General features: G+C 40.1%; 1 protein-coding gene across 2 annotated transcripts in view; it reads right to left on the minus strand.

Moving 5' to 3' along the window:
* Positions 1–20,586, minus strand: part of ADAM17 (ADAM metallopeptidase domain 17) — a 70,290-nt gene that overhangs the window by 46,820 nt on the left and 2,884 nt on the right. For both annotated transcript variants that reach the window (XM_025354167.1, XM_025354166.1), the window contains exons 2-4: positions 9,311–9,443; positions 2,876–3,006; positions 2,011–2,099 (exon numbers count right to left, since the gene is read on the minus strand). In XM_025354167.1, the coding sequence (XP_025209952.1) occupies positions 2,011–2,099; positions 2,876–3,006; positions 9,311–9,443 (353 nt within the window). The remainder of the gene's footprint in view (positions 1–2,010; positions 2,100–2,875; positions 3,007–9,310; positions 9,444–20,586) is intronic.

The raw sequence follows: 20,586 nt of genomic DNA on the forward strand, positions 1-20,586 counted from the left end.
CACCACTTCACTCCAGCCTGGGTGACAGAGCAAGACTCCATCTCAAAAAAACAAAACAAAAATACCCAAAACAGTTGAGCATGAAGTGGGATTGGTTAAATAAATGTTACAGTGTATCAGTGGAGCAACAGGCAGCCTTTATTAAAAACCCTAATTGGCCGGGTACAGTGGCTCACACCTGTAATCCCAGCACTTTTGGAGGCCGAGGCAGGCGATCACAAGGTCAGGAGATCGACACCATCCTGGCCAACATGGTGAAACCCCATCTCTACCAAAAATACAAAACTTAGCTGTGCGTGGTGGTGTGTGTCTGTAATCCCAGCTAATAGGGAGGCTGAGGCAGGAGAATTGCTTGAACCAGGGAGCAGAGGTTGCAGTGACCCAAGATCGTGCCACTGCACTACAACCTAGTGACAGGCAAAAAAAAAAAAAAAAAAAAAAAAAAGGACCCTAATTTAGGCCGGGAGTGGTGGATCACACCTGCAATCCCAGCACTTCGTGAGGCCAAGACAGGCAAATCACCTGAGGTCGGTAGTTCAAGACCAGCCTGACCAACAAGGAGAAACCCCATCTCTACTAAAAATACAAAATAAGCCAGGTATGGTGGAGCATGCCCATAATACCAGCTACTCGGGAGGCTGAGGCAGGACAATCGCTTGAACCCGGGAGGTGGAGGTTGCGCTGAGCTGAGATCGCACCATTGCACTCCAGCCAACAAGAGGGAAACTCCGTCGCAAACAAACAAACAAACAAACAAAACCACCCTAATTTAGATCTGTATTAACATGAAAAGGTTCATAATCATATCGTTAAACGAAAAATATGTAAAGACAAACTGTACATATTGTATAGTCCTACTTATGCAGGAAAAAATAGTGGGTATACTTATTTGTGTATATACACACAGAAAAAAAATTTGGAAGGATGTCTGTCAAAATGTCAATAGTAGTTATCTGTCCAAGTACAGATAATCTAGTTTCCAAATTTTGCAATGAGCATATATTTTAAAATAAAGGTATTCTTAAAAAATAAATTGATTTGAAAGAACAAGCAAATTTAAGACATTCCAGGGATGCTTTGCCTATTCTAGAATGAATGCATTTATAATATTAGTTCCTTTACTTTCCACTAAACTTCTGACTCTTTCTGGTAGGCTAGACTCCTCAAAACATTGACATTAAATAGTTCAAACATTAACAAACTATAACATACTGCAAGTCCATAGGTTTCTTTTTCACAATAATGGATAGTCAAAAGACTAACAGTTGCGTAATTTGGATATAATTAAAATATATAGTATTTATACCTCCAGCAGACTGTTTTACCCCTATCGAGCACTCAAATACACCTGAACATTTCATTTTGACCTATCTTACTCAGTTTTCCCACAGGTGATCCATTTTAGTGACATCACCACCACCACCCAGAGTTTTCTCATTTTTCAAGAAACACAGAATCAACTTCAATTCACAATTATGTAGTAAACGTTTTGTTTTGTAGACTAGTATCTGACAGACAGATATGTGTCTTAACCAATGTAGCCACCGTGGTCTTGATTTCTACTGCTACTCTTTCAGTGGAAGAGCGACCACAGCCTGACTTTCCTAGCTTCCTCTTTAACTTCTCAGACTATGAACTATCACCTTTGGTTGATCTAGCATTTCCAGTGTGTCCAGCAGAAAAACAGAGAAATTGAAAAATAATACTTCACTTTCATTTCTGAGGATGTTTACACTTACTGATTATTTGAGAAAGAATTAAAAAATGAGTCAGGAGGGAAAGTTTTCTCTTCCTATTATCCATCCCAATTATGGTACTTAGAAATACAGGGTATATCATAAGACAGCTTCTTAGAGATTATCCTTTTTTAAAAATCTACTTTCCTGGTAAAAAACTTCAAATAAAAAGAGAAAAGAAGTAAGTATAATTACTTATTTTATTGCAGAACTAAGCAGCTTTTTGAAAATCAGAGATATAAGCTACTGAAAAAAAATTCACATATAAATTTACCTCTATGTTATATTCAGCCCCATCTGTGTTGATTCTGATTATAACATCATCATCTCTTATGTGGGCTAGAACCCTAGAGTCAGGTTCACCTTAAGAGAGAAAAAAAAAATTATTATTTAAAGATACTTACATCAAATAAGAAACTACGCATTACTCTCAATAAAAATTAAATCCTTCAGGGTGGAATTTGCCTAGTACTGTGACAGCTCTGCAAAACAAGAAACAAAGGCCCGAGAAAGAAGCTAGATAATCTCACCTCCTAAGGGGTAGCCTTAAGTTTAGTCACTTGAAACCTATCCCTTTCCCAAAAAAAACAAAACTACTAAGATTTTCTTCTGGAATAATTTTATCTACTTTTAGGTAAAGGAAGAACTAGGAGAGACAGAAAGCATGATTTGGAATGTACAGGCCTAGGAACTGTACTATTTGTGGATTTCAATGCCATTTGTTTTTTCATTGCAGAAAAAGGTCAAAAAGTAAACCGCAATTGCTTGTTTGACAGATTTTTCTCAAATACATACATAATAGGATCACAAAGTATTTTATCTCCAAGCTTCCCTGTTTAAAATATAAAGAAAGCTTACAGTCACTGATGAAAAGAAAGGTTAAATTCCTATCACTTAAGAGGAATTTAATTTTAATCATTAAACCAGTCAGTTAGTATGACATTTAGATAATACTCATTTCCTCCTATTAGAATATTTCCACTTCTAAACTTAAATACCTCAAAGAAAACAGTCAAAGAATAGCACTTCTACGATACCCCGTCCCCACTACCCTGCACCAGAAAAGAATATGCAATCAAGTTAGATTTGGAGACCTAACACACCAGACACAGGGGCAAATCAACAAGCTCCATACTAACCAACCACGTGTCCAGTGAAGAAGTCCTGCCATTTCACAGTGTACTCGCTTTCATTTTTACCATCCACCACCACGACCTTGAAATTTTGTGAAAAACGTTCAGTACTTGATGTCAGGTATAATTTAAAATGCCTAAAGAAAAATGCATTCATATTTTACTCTAAGCACACAAATTATAAGTCTCATTTTCATATAATTAAACTTTCTTAAAAAGCCAGAAGCGTTGACATTAATAAGACACTATGCAAGTTACAACTAAAGTCTTATTAGGTACTTAGAGCAATATATCTCCTATAAAGACAAACAGACTAATTTATTTAGCTATAAAAACAGCAGACCAAAATAAACTCACACTAGGGAAAACATATTCAAAGAACTTACACATTCATGTCTCCTGGAAAACACTGAAGAATAAAGAAATACACACGACTGAATAGTTAAGTTGGAATCCTGATTATCTAAAAAAAGTATTATTAAAAACTAATCCAATTATACACTATTTATTGAACACCTACTTGGTGTTAGGTACTATGCATCTATTACCTCCACTTCACACAAGTACAAATTGAGGCTTGGAAGCTAATCAACCTACTCAAAGTTACACAGCTAGTAAATGGTGAAACTGGGAAATAAGCCTGGTTTATTTCAAAACCCTGTATTATGCTGTCTCTAACTATCAAGCTGGGTGGACTATGAGAAAATTCTTATTGCTGTTTAAAATTAATAAATGCTGCTTTCTATATTTAAAAGCACTCATGCGGCCTCGCGCAGTGGCTCAGGCCTGTAATCCCAGCACTTCGGGAGGCCAAGCTGGGTGGATCACGAGGTCAGGAGATTGAGACCATCCTGGCTAACATGGTGAAACCCCATCTCTACTAAAAACACAACAAATTAGCCGGGTGTGGTGGCGGTTGCCTGCAATCCCAGCTACTTGGGAGGCTGAGGCAGGAGAATGGCGTGAACCCAGGAGGCGGAGCTTGCAGTGAGCGGAGATCCTGCCACTGCAAGACTCTGTCGCAAAAAACAAAAAAAGTACTCATACTTTTTTCCTCCTCAAAACCACATATCCCGCAAAACAGTAATCCACAATTACCGTTAGGAAAATAAATATGAGGTATCCAAGACAGAAGTTAGAATATAAACTCCATCAGCACCAGGAGGAGAGGGGAGGGGAGGGGAAGGGAGGGGAGGGGAGGGGAGGTATACATTCCAGTTCTTTAGTGGGCTTACTATTCTTTTTGTTTTCTATGAGTTTCAGTCCAGTTTCTTTAATTGGCTTACCATTCTTTTTGTTTTCTATGACTTTAGGTCCTTACATGAACTAGGAGTGGTGAGCAAGACTTTCTCAATTATTATTTATAGCTTTTCAGTGTGTCCATGAACACCAAAGACAAAAAAAAGGTATATTATTCATCTCACCCACAGAAACAAATTTTGTCAGCTGTGGTACTGAAAATATATTACTTCCCCATGGGATTGCAAAAGTCTTTAAACTACCGGAAAGAAATCTAGACTGGGACTATCTCCATGGCAACAAATATTTTTAACTTTTTGAGCATAACAAGGTAATTTTAGTTTGCTTGTGGTTTTTTAATGGTCAAAGGGAAAAGACAACAATAGAACATTATTTCATAAATCCTTGGAACATCTTCTTCTGCTATCCTAAAACATATCTTCCCACACATTCTCAGTTATGATTTTTCCCTCCAGTTATGTTGAGAACTTTCAAAAGCATACTTATTATAAATGTCTTATTATTTTGTTTTAAAGCTAAGAGTTGCAATCTTACTTAATGTTCTTTTCAGAAAGAAATCAATGGAATTGCATTTTTCATTTGCTACATTAAGAATCTGCTCTAAAGATAAAGACCAAGCAATGATAAAATTCATGTTTTTTGATTTTCCAATATTAGCTTTTGAGTTACAAAACTTCCAACAGAATATGTCAAAATTTCTTTTGCTTTATCCTCTCAAAATTATGTGAAGTCATTTTCTTACAAATTTCTTTAACATTTTCTCTTTCTGACTTTCAACTTAAGAATTTACAGTAACTAAAGACCAGCTAACCAGTTTGAATTAACATTATTTTCCTAATCATTTTTAATGATCCATTTAGTCAGGCATATCACTTTCATTTCTTTATCAGTTCTAGACCTCCTCAAATAATCTGAGATGTTTCACTTTTAGGAGAAACATTTAACTTTTTCCAAAAAAATTCAGGCAACATCAAAAAAAGTATCAAAACAGTATCTGCAGCTTTTTCATTATTTAAAAATAAGATAATTTCTTGTTTTGTTTTTTTTTTTTTTTTTTGAGACGGAGTCTTGCTCTGTCACCCAGGCTGGAGTGCAGTGGCACAATCTCGGCTCACTGCAAGCTCTACCTCTCAGGTTCACGCCATTCTCCTGCCTCAGTCTTCCAAGTAGCTCCGACTACAGGTGCCTGCTGCCACGCCCAGCTAATTATTTGTATTTTTAGCTATATTATTTGTATTTCACCGTGTTAGCCAGGATGGTCCTGACCTCGTGATCCATCCACCTTGGACTCCCAAAGTGCTGGGATTACAGGAATAAGCCATCTTGCCCAGCCTGTAATCAATAATTTCTTGATTTATCTAAATCAATAATTTTCTAAATCAATAATTTATCTAAAATCAATAATGTATTGATTTATAACAAAAAGGAAATGAAACCTGTAAGGCAAATTTTAAATAAGTGTCTTTTTTTCTTAAGTTACTTCAACTCTTCATACAACCTCCCAGTATTTCCAACTTTTTTGAACCTCTAATAGTTACATCCAAATTTAATGCAATGATCTTGGTTTAAATTACTTTGCCTTCCACTGCTATCGAAAAACAGAATCTTCTCATTTACAATCAAGTACTGAGTGGTTTCAGAGTTAACTCAGCCCTGAAACAAACTGATTATTTCAGCTATCTTTGTTTGTTTTTGTTGTTGTTTTAAACTTTAATAACGCAATATGATAGAAAAGAAAGGCTTGGAGTCTGACAAACTTGGCTTAAGTCCTGCCTTCATTTACTCACTGTCTGACCTTGGCCTTAATCTTTGAATCCTAAGTATTTATCTACAAATGGAACTAATATCACCTAATAACTGAATGGTTTTGGGGATTAAAGGAAATAACCTATTTTAAAACACCTGGTATAAAATTCCATACACTATTAGACAAATTTCCCATTAAATATTTCGTATGGAAACTTTGTAAAACAAATTACATACTTCCCTGCTTTCTTACACAGAGAAAAGATAACAAGTGGCTACGATTTAATATTTTCTTAAGGAATCAATGTCATCTACCAAATTTGAAAGAGAAATATGTAAGGCTATGGAAGTTTTTGCCTCTAGAATAGGGATTCTACAGGCCCCTCAAATTCAACTTTAAAAGAAACCCAAAAAGCTAAACTTCAAATTATTTTCATTTTATAGTTTCCTCACTCTTCCTTTGCTCCTACTCATCTCTTGCTATTATATCCACTTCTTCACCAAACTCCCCACCAGTATAGCAGAAATAACACAAGTTTTGGGGTCCAACCTTTGTTCAAATCTTGTATCTGTCATTTACTAGCTGAGTAGTTTTGAGCAAGTTACTAAGCTCTCTAAGCCTTAATTTTGTTTTTTGTTGTTGTTGTTCCTTCAAAAAAGGAACCACTTTTAGAGATAACTTATGTAAAGTGCCAGTAAATTACAGAAAATAAGCACCTGATTAACTGTAGCTATTACCAATCTGCTCAAATTTGGTGTAAGTTGAAAGCTAATAACCAATACTGTAATATTCTGACATAAAATCTAACAGAAAGAAGTCATTAAAAAATAACCTAAGGATAATTACAATAGCTAGCAAAAATTAAAACAATTTGCATTAAAAATTTGCCTAAAATAACCATATGACAATGGACCAATCTCCTTAATATACTAAGCACTGCTACAATTCAGTAGTTAGAAAGACAAATTCAATAGAAAAATAGTCAAAAGATATAAAAAGGCAGTTTACAGAAATATAAATTACTTACAAATATATAAAAAGATGCTCAATGTCACACAAAATGAAAATCAAAACAACTATAAAATACCATCCCCTTTAGAGGGGTGAAAGTTAAAGGCTGATAAACCTAGTATTGGCAAAGATAACAAGAAACAGGTAAACTCATATATTGCTGCTGGAAGAATAAATTGGTCAAATCTCTTTGGGAGGAAAGAGTAATATCAATAAACATAGTATACATATCCTTGACCCAATAATTCTCCTTCTAGGAATATATCCTATAAAAACACCTCACCAAGGTATACACTTACAAAGATACTCACTAGAGCATTGTTTGTTATATTAAAAAAATCACTTTGGTTAAACACTATCCATCTGTAGTGTATTAGTCAGTATGTTGTTACAGTTCTATGCAATAGGAATATTTATGCAGCTGTTTAAAATGAGGTAAAATATGCTATCTATATCACCTATACACACACACACACACACACACAGACCTATAGGCAAAAAATATGCATTAAAATATTTTGGGCCGGGCACAGCGGCTCACACCTGTAATCCCAGCACATTGGGAGCCCGAGGCAGGTGGATCACCTGAGATCAGGAGTTCAAGACCATCCTGGCCAACATGGTGAACTCTCATCTCTACTAAAAATACAAAAATTAGCGGAGCGTGGCGGTGAGCGCCTGTAATCCCAGCTACTAGGGAGGTTGAGGCAGGAGAACCACTTGAACCCGGGAGGCGGAGGCTTCAGTGAGCTGAGATCGTGCCATTGCACTCCAGTCTAGGTGACAAGAGCAAAACTCTGTCTCAATAAATAAATAAATTAATTAAATAAAAAATCTGGAAGTTTACACAGGAAACCCCTCTAGGTCTGAGAAGTGTAACTGAGTTAGAAGTAAAAACTTTGTATATACTCCATGGCTTGTTTTTTAAACCAGATGCACATATTCCTATTATTTTTTTAACACAGTTGAGAAGGCTTGTCCTATATAAAGAATAAAGATGGCCAGGCGCAGTGGCTCATGTCTGTAATCCCAGCACTTTGGGAGGCTGAGATGGTGGATCACTTGAGGTCAGGAGTTCAAGACCAGCCTGGCCAACATGGTAAAACTCCGTCTCTACTAAAAATACAAAAATTACCCAGGCGTGGTGGTGTGCACCTGTAGTCCCAGCTACTTGAGAGGCTGAGGCACAAGAATCACTTGAACCTAGGAGGCAGACATTGCAGTGAGCCAAAATCACACCACTGTACTCCAGCCTGGAAAACAAAGCAAGACTCTCAAAAAAAAAAACACCAATAAAGAATAATTCAGTCAATTTATATTCTCCATGTGTCTGTTTTTTGATACTGAATAAAGCTTCCTAAAGACTTTAAAAAGAGGCCTGCAATTATCTAACATTTCAATGTGCAAAACAACACATGATATTAAAATCACTCCTGAAACAGAACATACCAATCAATTTATGCTAAGAAGTAAGAAGAACTCAATGTAGAAAGAACATTAAATTTGGGCCAGGCATGTTGGCTCACACCTGTAATCCCAGCACTTTGGGAGGCCAAGATGGAAAGACCACCTGAGTTCAGGAGCTCAAGATCAGCCTGGGCAACAAGGCAAGACCCTGTCTTTAAAAATAAATTAATATGAAGCAGGTTAAAGAATCTTGGAAACTAAAGTAAATAAATAGAACATGAAATTCTAGACCCAGCTTGCCACCAGGCAGTGGAGTCCTGAACAAAATATTTATCTCTTCATACATAAAGATAATATTTAGCACATGGCTGATGGTTCTAAAGTAGCAACAAAAACAAAAGGTTTTATAAGCATTCAATTAATTAAAATTATCTGTTAGAATTTGTGAAACATCATTACCATCATTAAGACCTCTGCAACACCTATTTACTTTTTTAAAAATACTCATCAGTATGAACTTTATTTTATTTATTTATTTATTTATTTATTTTTGAGATAGAGTCTCACTCTGTTGCCCAGTCTGGAGTACAGTGGCACCATCTCAGCGCACTGCAGCCTCCACCTCCCCAGTTCAAGCGATTCTCCTGCCTCAGCCTCCCAAGTAGCTGGGATTACAGGCATATGCCACCATGCCTAATTTTTGTACTTTTAGTAGAGACGGGGTTTTGCCATGTTGCCCAGGCTGGTCTCAAACTCCTGAGCTCGAGCAATCCACACGTCTTGGCCCCCCAAAGTGTTCAGATTACAAGCGTGAGCCACTGCACCCAGCCCCAGTATTAATTTTAGAATAAGCATTATACTTCAAAACCACTGTATATATAACAGACTGTAATTATATTAATTACAAATCTTTAAAACATAATTTCCCAAGATTTCAGTAGATACCCTTACTTTTTTGTTTTTGCCAAACCAAGCCCCCAGTGCCCCAACATTATTCCATGAATAATTCAAATTACCTTTTCAAAGCTGAAAAAGTTAGTAGTGTTTCTACATGTGTTGAAGTCTGTAGATCTCTTTTTCTTACCGAATGCTGCTGGATATTAGATAAGGAGAGAATATCGTAGTCTGAGAGCAAAGAATCAAGCTTCTCTGAAATAAAGGTAAAAAAGGTATTAGCATCTAAACCTAATAATCAATTGTAATATTGTTAAAATGAGAGTGCCAGACAATAAATCTTTCCTGATGTAATCCATTAGGAAGTGTCAAGTACAAACTATACATCATTTTTTATCAACAGAAACTCCACTGCCTCTTCCAAAATTAGAAGGATTTTTAGAAAACAAATTGGGTGACTTGATTCTCTTTAAAAACTGTTTAAAAATATCTGCACTGATGCTTTCCTTTTCTTTCAACAAATATCACTGCAGACACTACGGTATTCAAAATCCTTCCAGTGGACTTAGAAGGTCCTCAAAATATAGAAACAGCAGCTGAAAATACAAGTTTATTGCTACTAATGTTAAATATGCTCACAAAACCAGTTTTAAAAGAAAGACTCTCACTCATGTGTGGAAGCTAAAAAAGTGGATCTCGTGGAGGTCACAGCAGAATGACGGTCACCAGAGGCTAAGAAGGGAAGTGGGAGTGGTGGAGATGAAGAGAAAGTGGTTAGGGTTACAAAAATACAGTTTGATTAATAAGTTCTAATATTTGATAGTACAGTACAGAAATTATAGTTAATAATTTATTGTATACTTCAAAATAGCTAGAAGACTTGTAATATTCCTAACACAGAAAAGATGTTTCAAATGGTGGGTATCCCAATCACCCTGATTTGATCATTACACATTGTATATAGGTAGCAAAATATCTCATGTACCTGAAAAACACATATCAATAAATAAAACAAAAACTCAATTTAACCATACAACTGCCAAGAGACACCCCACCCCTTATTTCCCAAACCCCTTCTTTATCCTCTACCCAATACCCTACCCTCCTACCCTAACTGGCTTCCAGAATGTTAGCAATTAGGCCTTTACCTTCCAGAGGAATATGGAAATCTGGCAATCGCTAATGAAAAACCTAAGATTCTGATATCAAAAGTTTCCTCAAATGAGGCCGTGCCTGGTGGCTCACACCTGTAATCCCAGCACTTTGGGATGCCAAGGATCACCTGAGGCCAGGAGTTCCAGACCAGCCTAACATGGTGAAACCCTGTCTCTACTAAAAATACAAAATTAGCCGGGTGTGGTGGTGCACACCTGTAATCCCAGTTACTCGAGAGTCTGGGGCAGGAGAATCGCTTGAACCTGCGAGGCAGAGGTTGTAGGGAGCTGAGATTGCGCCACTGCACTCTAGCCTGAGTGACAGAGCAAGACTCCATCTCTGGGGGGCGGGGGAAGGCCAGGCTGGGCATGGTGGCTCAAGCCTGTAATCCCAGCACTTTAGGAGGCCAAGGCAGGGGGATCACAAGGTCACGAGATCGAGACCATCCTGGCCAACATGGTGAAAACCGGTCTCTACCAAAATACAAAAAATTAGTCGGGCATGGTGGCGTGCACCTGTAGTCCCAGCTACTCAGGAGGCTGAGGCAGGGGAATCACTTGAACCAGGGAGGCGGAAGTTGCAGTGAGCTGATATCACGCTACTTCACTGCAGCCTGGCGATGGAGCAAGACTCCATCTCAAAAAAAATAAAAGGGGCCAAAAAGGGCTATATTTTATTCATTACAACATCCTTGCCTCACAATACTCGGCAAAAACCTTGCACATATCAGCACTCACATGTTCACAAACTGCACGAATTCTCAGTGCTGAAATGCAATATGGTCCTTTAGTTCTTCAACTTCCCTGATACAGGTTGGTACATGAACTCAGTTTCATTCAAGATCATAATCACTCCTACTGACTTAGGAACTTAACCTCAACATTGTAATTTCATTGTCAATAATATAGCCCAGTAGTTCTCACAGTTCCCAAACCAGCAGCAGCATCATCACCTGGGAATTTGTTAAAAATGCAAATGCTCAGGTCTCCCCTCAGACCTACTCAAACAGAAATTCGCCCAGTGAGATCCAATAGTCTGTGTTTAACAAGGCTTCCAGGTGATGCTGACACACTCAAGTATGAAAACCACTGAATTGGCTGGGTGCGGTGGTTCACACTTGTAATCCCAGCACTTGCAAGGCCGAGGCGGGTGGATCACCTGAGGTCAGGAGTTCAAGACCAGCCTGGACAACATGGCAAAATCTTGTCTCTACTAAAAATACAAAAATTAGCAGCATGTGGCAGCAGACACCTGTAATCCCAGCTACTCAGGAGGCTGAGGCAGGAGAACTGCTTGAACCTGGGAGGTGGAGGTTGCAGTGAGCCGAGATAGCACCACTGCTCTCCAGCCTGGGGAACAAGGCGAGACTCCATCTCAAAAAAGAAAGAAAAAGAAAAAAGAAAACCACTGAACTAAGCTAAAGGAAGGAAACAACTCAAAGTAAAGAAAAAAAACTTTAGCCACAAAGATGTTCATTATTCAGCCTTGCCTTATTTTCAAGGACAAAAACCAGAATGAAGGTAAATTAGTAACTGTGAAATAGTTGGATGTTGTAACACTTCCAAAGATGGGGAAAAAATATGCAACTATTTTAAATGTCGTTTACAAAAGGTTTTTAAGAACATGGGGCTGAGGGCGGTGGCTCGCGGCTGTAATCCCAGCACTTTGGGAGGCCAAGGTGAGAGAACTGCTTGACCCAAAGAGTTCAAGACCAGCCTGGGCAATATGGTGAGACCCTCATTTCTTCAAAAAGTAAAAATAAAATTAGCCAGGCGTGGTGGCATGTGCTTGTAGTCTCAGCTACTCAGAAGGTTCAGGCAGGAGGATCGCTTGAGCCCAGGAGGTCAAGGCTGCAGTGAGCCAAGATTGCACCACTGCACTCCAGCCTGGGTGACAGAATGAGACCTTGTCTCAAAAAAAAAAAAAAAAAGAAAGAAAGAAAGAATGAATGAATGAATGAACGAACATGGAAAAATACATATGTTATAATGTTAAACATAGATTTCAGAAATACTCATATTGTATAATCTTAACTATGTATAAAAATAGGTCTAGAAAAAATAAGCATAAGACAGTAACATCATTGGTTATTTTGGGTATATTTTCTATAATAAGCAGTTTTTAAATGTAGCTTGCTAAAGCACTTTAAAATACTTAACTAATGCATTTCAACTGTAATTTATTCTCTTTTAATAACTGGGTATCCCAAATTGGAGATTCTGAAGCCATTACAAACTACAGTAAAAACAGTTCTTCCTTTGGAGCCAAACTGTAGCTACGTACTACTGCTATTGTGTTTTCACTAACAAGTAACCTCTCTCGGGTACTCAATATTTTACTGCACTTTACTTCCAAAATTCTAACCATTAGTAATCTCAATTTTTTACAGCCTTTCCAACAGAATTTATATTTCTCCCCATTTCCCAAGAGTTTATCTCTTATCCATATCCAATTCTCTCAATAAACTTAAGCATAAACCACCTGCTTCTTACAGTAGAGTTTATTTCAGTTAATACCAGACACTGCCATGCTTGTCTATCTCAGCTCAGTGTCTGGCCATATACTTTTTTTTTTTTTTTTTGAGATGGAGTCTCACTCTGTGGTCAGGCTGGAATGCAGTGGCGTGATCTCAGCTTACTGCAACCTCTGCTTCCTGGGTTCAAGCGATTCCCCTGTATCAGTCTCCCAAGTAGCTGGGACTACAGGTGCACGCCACCATGCCCAGTTAATTTTTGTATTTTTAGTAGGCGCAGGGTTTCACCATGTTGGCCAGGACAGTCTTGATCTCTTGACCTCGTGACCCACCCGCCTCAGCCTCCTAAAGTGCTGGGATTACAGGCGTGAGCCACCGAGTCCAGCCCATATTCTCTCTTTAAAAAACTACAATGGCTGCCAACTTCTCTCTAGAATGAGAGGACCTTCCTTACTTTCTACAAGTTGCCACAGCAATCATCATTTTGTTATCTTTTTTATTTTTTGTCATCTGCTTTTTATTTTTTGTAGTTTTTGCTATTTGTTGTTTTGTTATGCGCTTTTGTTATCTTTTTCATCCCCCTTCCCCTCCTTTCTTGCACACACATTCTACACTTATTTTTTCTCTTTTCCACCAGACTCCATTTACTTGATTATTCAACGAATATTTATTAAGAAGCTCCTACCTTTCAAGCACTAAGGATACAACACAGAGAAAAAGAAATAGATTTCTGGTATTGTGACAGTGAAGGAAAGACCAAAATTATTATAAAGTACATCACAGACCAAGACAGAAGTAGCCGCAGAAAGTTATGCACAGACACAGCAGGAGCATGATCCCTGCCTGCTGAGTCAAAGATGTTTTCCCAGGGAAACGGTTTTGAAGACCAAAAGGATGAAGCAGTACCTCAGAGAAGGAAAAGAAAGGAAAGGCTTTAAGTCAAGGGCATAACATACGGTAAAGTTCACAAAAAAATAGAACACAACACTTAAAGAAGTGAAAGCAACTCAATGAGGCTGCAATGCAGAGCAATAGAGAGAGAATACGATGAGGTGTGAGGCTGGAGAGTCAGGCACAGGTCAGGTCACGGAGGGCTATGGAAGGAAATCAGGGATTCTGGGTTTTGGATAATGGCAATAGCTGTAAGTTAAAAATTTCATTATGGGCCAGCTGTGGTGGCTCATGCCTGTCATCCCAGCACCTTGGGAGGCCAAGGTGAGCAGATGGCTTGGGCCCATGAGTTCAAGACAAGCCTGGGCAACACAGCAAAGCCCCGTCTCTACCAAAAACAAAAATAAAATAAAATACAAAAATTAGCCAGGCATGGTGGTGTACACCTGGAGTCCCAGCTGCTCAGGAAGTTGAGGTGGGAGGATGGCTTGAGCTCAGGAGGCAGAGGCTGCAGTGAGCTGATATTATGCTACTGCACTCCAGCCTAGGCAACAGGGCCAGATTCTGTCTCAAAATCCAAAAAAAAAAAAAAAGAGGGAGAAAGAGAAAGCCGAGGCGGGCGATCACTTGAGGTTAGGAGTTAGAGACCAGCCTGGCCAACGTGGCAAAATCCTGTCTCTGCTAAAAATACAAAATTAGTGGGCATGGTAGCAGGTGCCTAGAATCCCAGCTACTTGGGAGGCTGAGGCATGAGAAATCACTTGAACCCAGGAGGTAAAGTTTGCAGTGAGCCAAGATCACGCCACTGCACTCCAACCTGGGTGACACAGTGAGACTCCATCCCAAAGAAAAAGAAAGAAATTTCATAATGACTGCAGTGCGGAAAATGCGCTAGAGGGGAAGAAGACTGGAATGTAGGAAATCTGCTGGTAGGCTGCAAAGCAAACCAAGTAGAAACCACTAAAAGACTCCTAGGTTGTGGCTCACTGTGATTTAAAAAAAAAAAAAACAACAAGTAACAGAGGGGCTGATATCAGGAGGCAATTGAATGCTGAAAGATTCGGGAGTTTTGAATGACAGAGCCTTGGGAGAAACAGAAATGAAAAAAAAAAGATTCTGGAGTTTCATATTCTATTTTGTTCCTTATATATAGTTGCAATTTCATTGCTCATTTACATAGGACTTCCTTTGTATTAAGTCATCACGTCTGCAGTCGTGTTACTGATGAGCCACATAGTGATTTTCAGCAGGGAGAGTTATCACAAGATTCTTAACACTGGCATCAGTGGTAAAAAGTAGCCAATACTTTGTTCCTTCTAAAGTTTTTCAAAGAAGAATAAAGAGAAAACCAGGCTTTCAGGCCTGTAACAAACTAGCCTTCTGGTTGTAGCTGTGGAGCTGCCTACAGAAGATCTGATAAACCTTCCACTCCCCCACTTCTGTCTGAATTGTTTTATCTCTGGGATAAGCTTTTGTGGCCACTGACTTTAATGCACTGACATAAAGTATACCCATATTTTCTTCATTAAGCCCAGAGCTGACATTTTTAAGCTCAAACTAATCGTAAAACTTTAAAAAATTATGTATATGGCAGGGCACAATGGCTCACACCTGAAATCCCAGCACTTTGGGAAGCCAAGACAGGTGGATCACAAGGTTGAGAGTTCAAGACCGGCCTGGCCAACATGGTAAAACCCAGTCTCTACTAAAAATACAAAAATTAGCCAGGTGTGGTGGCAGGCACCTGTAATCCCAGCTACTCAGGAGGTTGAGGCAGGAGACTCGCTTGAACCTGGGCGGCAAAGGTTGCAGTGAGTGAGCTGATATCGTGCCACTGCACTCCAGCCTGGGCAACAGTGAAACTCCATCTCAAAAACAAACAAATTATGTATATAATTTTGTGTGTATATCAACACATATACACATATGTATAGCAGTATGTATATAACTGTCCCAAATGTATTTAAGAACAATGTAAATAAAGTGCTATATGAGAAGGTTCTGGAAACGTGTGGGGTTTTGTTTTGTTTTGTTTTTGAGACAGGGTCTCACTCTGTTACCCAAGCTAGAGTGCAGGGCACAATCACCACTCACTGCAGACTCAACCTCCTGGGCATGAGCAATCCTCTGGGTGGCTGGGACCACAGGCACATGCCACCACACCTGGATAATTTTTGTATCTATTTTTTTGTAGAGACAAGGTCTTGCCATGTTGCCCAGGCTGGTCTCAAACACCCGGGCTCAAGTGATCCTTCCCCCTTAGCTTTCCAAAATGCTGAGATTACAGTTGTGAGCCACTGTGCCCAGCTTGTGGATTTTTTATATCAATTTCTTTTATTTTTGCAGCAAATTGCATTTTCCTAAAATACTACTTGCAAGTGTACTGCAGAACCCCAAGGTACTCAGCTCACTCTTCACTGCTCTGCTGCATGAAGTACAAAAAGTTCCCCCAAAAAGACACTAATCAGTGTCATGCTCCTACTTCTGATATCAGAAATGGAAAACATAAACCCAGTACTGCTGTGAGGTGTTTCCTGCGTTTGTGCTAAAGATACAGAAGCCTTCCTCTTCAGCACTCCCCAAACACACAGGACAGGGAAGCAGGCCACGTGTAATAAGTGTCAGGTGCGGGTTGTTGGGACTAAGGAATGAGAAAAAGGGAGCAGTGCTCTCTGCTAGGCCAGGGACCCCAGAGCCTGGGAACTAAACAATTTTACGGATTTATACCAGTAAAGGAGGATGGAATATGAGCTCCTCAACAGACCCAGGACTTAACCTGAGCCAAGGCTCTCCAGCAAGACAAGTAACCAGGATGCAAGTTTCAGGTTAGGCAATGAGACAACTTCCACAATTACCAGCAGCCCTGCCTAGTCCCAGTCTAAACCTGTATCCGATACTCATTCTTTTTTTTTTTTTTTTTTTTTTTTTTGAGATGGAGTCTCGCTCTGCCACCCAGGCAGGATTGCAGTGGCTCAACCTCGGCACGCTGCAACCTCCGCCTCCTGGGTTCAAGCGATTCTCCTGCCTCAGCCTCCCCAGTAGCTGGGCTTACGGGTACATGCCACCACGCCTGGCTAATTTTTGTATTTTTAGTAGAGACAGGTTTCACCACGTTGGTCAAGTTGGTCTTAAACTCCTGGTCTCAAGTCATCGGTCGGCCTCAACCTCCCAACGTGCTGGGATTACAGGCACATGCCACTGTGTCCAGCTACTCAATCTTGTAATCAAAAGAATAGGTAACTGGCAAGGGCAGTGGTTCACGTCTGTAATCCCAGCACGTTGGGAGGCTGAGGCAGATGGATCACCAGAGGTCAGGAGTTCAACACCAGCCTGTCCAACATGGTGAAACCCTGTCTCTACTAAAAATACAAAAAAGGCCGGGTACAGTGGCTCACATTTGTAATCCCAGCACTTTGAGGGGCCGACGTGGGCGGATCACGAAGTCAGGAGATCAAGACCATCCTGGCTAACACGGTGAAACAACGTCTCTACTAAAAATACAAAAAAAAAATTAGCCGGGCGTGGTGGCAGGTGCCTGTAGTCCTAGCTACTTGGGAGGCTGAGGCGGCAGAATGGCGTGAACCCAGGCGGCAGAGTTTGCAGTGAGCCGAGATCGCACTACTGCACTCCAGCCTGGGCGACAGAGCAAGACTCCTTCTCAACAAAAAAAAAAAAAAAAAAAAAAACTTAGGTGTGGTGGCCGGTGCCTGTAATCCCATCTACTTGGGGAGGCACGAGAATCACTTGAACCTAGGAAGTGGAGGTTGCAGTGAGCCGAGATTGTGCCACTGCACTCCAGCCTGGGTGACAGAATGCGACTCCTTCTCAAAAAAAAAAAAAGGTAACTAATTTTGGACATGTTATATTTGAAGTGCCAAATGAGCAGCTGAATATGAGCTCCAGAGAGTGAGTCCAGGTCAGAGATACACATCCAGTCATTAGCAGAACACTGTCAAATGAAGTGAAACCAGTACAACTGATGTAACAACAACAACAACAACAACAACAACAAAGGAAATGGGGGGAACAGAGAGATGCCCATTTCCTTGGCTGATTTTAGGAGCAAATAAAGAGATACAGATTGAGCATCCCTTATCCAAAATGCTTGAGACCAGAAATGTTTCATTCTTCAGAATTTTTAAAATTTTAAAATATTTGCATATATATAATGAGGTATCTTGGGGATGGGACCCAAGTCTAAATATAAAATTCATTTATGTTTCATTTATTTATTTACTTTTTTTGAGACAGAGTCTCGCTCTGTCACCCAGGCTGGAGTGCAGTGGCGCGATCTCCACTCACTGCAAGTTCCGCCTCCCGGGTTCACGCCATTCTCCTGCCTCAGCCTCCCGAGCAGCTGGGACTACAGGTGCCTGCCAACATGCCCGGCTAATTTTTTGTATTTGTAGTAGAGACAGGGTTTCACAGTGTTAGCCAGGATGGTCTCGATCTCCTAACCTCATGATCCGCCCAGCTCGGCCTCCCAAAGTGCTGGGATTACAGGCATGAGCCACCACGTACGGCCTAAACAATATTTTTAAGTAACTTTTTTTGCATGAAAAAAAGTCTGTGTACAATGAAGCATTCGAAAGCAAAGGTGTCACTGTCTCGGCCACCCACATATATAATCTGTGGTTTGGCATCACCATCATTCCTGACTAATTCTACATGCTACCAATAAGTAATCATTTTATTTTTATTTATTTATTTTTTTTTTTTTTTTTGAGACGGAGTCTTGCTCTGTCGCCCAGGCTGGAGCGCAGTGGCCGGATCTCAGCTCACTGCAAGCTCCGCCTCCTGGGTTCATGCCATTCTCCTGCCTCAGCCTCCCGAGTAGCTGGGACTACAGGCGCCTGCCACCTTGCCCGGCTAGTTTTTTGTATTTTTTAGTAGAGATGGGGTTTCACCGTGTTAGCCAGGATGGTCTCGATCTCCTGACCTCGTGATCCACCCATCTCGGCCTCCCAAAGTGCTGGGATTACAGGCTTGAGCCACCGCGCCCGGCCAGTAATCATTTTCTTATACCTATTCACACATAAGTACTACACAGCAAAAAATATACCATTAATATGGTGAAAAAATCGTTCATTCGGGGTAATGTGTGGTGTCATGCCAGCACTCAAACAGTTCCAAATTTTGGAGCATTTCAGATTAGGGATGTTCAACCCATATATGAAAAGCCCTTCATTTCACTTCCGTTACCTCAATGAAGCCCATTCCTGTCCTCCTTTCCTATCAATCTTTTTCAGACTTTCTTCACATTACACTTCCAGCTATACACATTTATATTCTCACAAAAGTTGGCCTTGGAGGAAATCTACATTTAATGTTCTAGGAAATCCTGTGAAAGTCAAAAGGATCTCTCCAGTTTCCCATCACAGTTCTCTGCTTAACTCCTCTCCCTTCTACTCTTGAAATACGGTTTTTCTCTTAGACTAGTATAAAACAGAGTTACATTAAATCTCCCTTGGAGCAGTTAGGGCAGTTAAGCATTTAGGTTTCAAAGGAATACAGCCAGTAAGCAAAATTAACATCAAAAGAGAAAGCCAGGCCGGGCGCGGTGGCTCAAGCCTGTAATCCCAGCACTTTGGGAGGCCGAGATGGGCGGATCACGAGGTCAGGAGATCAAGACCATCCTGGTGAACACGGTGAAACCCCGTCTCTACTAAAAAATACAAAAAAAAACTAGCCGGGCGAGGTGGCGGGCGCCTGTAGTCCCAGCTACTCCGGAGGCTGAGGCAGGAGAATGGCGGGAACCCGGGAGGCGGAGCTTGCAGTGAGCTGAGATCCGGCCACAGCACTCCAGCCTGGGTGACAGAGCAAGACTCCGTCTCAAAAAAAAAAAAAAAAAAAAAAAGAGAAAGCCAGATGTCAAAATACTGAGTAAAATGGTGCTGTCAATAATGAAATCAGCACTGCAATATGGAGAATCCCCATGCCAATAACCTCAAGGTAAATTTCAAAAATACATGTTTCAGATACAAACTTTCTTATCCCTCATGGTGACCTGTATTTTTTCCTCCCACCCACTACATCCTCTTTTATTAAAAGTAACACAAAGGGAAAACAATTTTGAAATCAAAGTGAGACTTATACACCCCAGCTGCAACTTCAACAAGATATCATCATGACTAAGCTCTTATGACTCATAAGTTTCCTAAATTATGCAATTCATAACAGTTCAATTGAAATCATTTTTGGTGACCCATAGAGTACTCTAAAAGCCATGCTTCAATTTATTATGTATTTTTTGCCTTTCAGAAAAATGTTGTCATATGCCTAATCAATATTTAGTACTGCAGTATAGTAACATTTGTAGGACAATAAACATAAAAAATAAATAATAAACCATGCTTTTCAACTATGAAACTATTTGCTAGTCTTGACCAACTCAATCTAATGGTGGGGGGGTTAAGTTAAGCAACAAATTATATTGTAAGCTGTCAAACAAACTGAAAAAAAAAAGTCATTCTTCAAAAGAAAAATACCCACAAGGCCTATGTTCATCACTGAGTGAACCTGACAACTGACAGCACCTTCCTGAGACTCACTTTTCTTCCTCCTTTATTTGAAAACTAGACTTGCGGCCGGGCGCGGTGGCTCAAGCCTGTAATCCCAGCTCTTTGGGAGGCCGAGACGGGCGGATCACAAGGTCAGGAGATCGAGACCATCCTGGCTAACAGGGTGAAACCCCGTCTCTACTAAAAAATACAAAAAACTAGCTGGGCGAGGTGGCGGGCGCCTGTAGTCCCAGCTACTCGGGAGGCTGAGGCAGGAGAATGGCGTGAGCCCGGGAGGCGGAGCTTGCAGTGAGCTGAGGTCCGGCCACTGTACTCCAGCCTGGGCGACAGAGCAAGACTCCGTCTCAAAAAAAAAAAA

The sequence above is a fragment of the Theropithecus gelada genome, chromosome 13, assembly GCF_003255815.1.
Source record: "Theropithecus gelada isolate Dixy chromosome 13, Tgel_1.0, whole genome shotgun sequence".
NCBI classification, from domain to species: domain Eukaryota; kingdom Metazoa; phylum Chordata; class Mammalia; order Primates; family Cercopithecidae; genus Theropithecus; species Theropithecus gelada.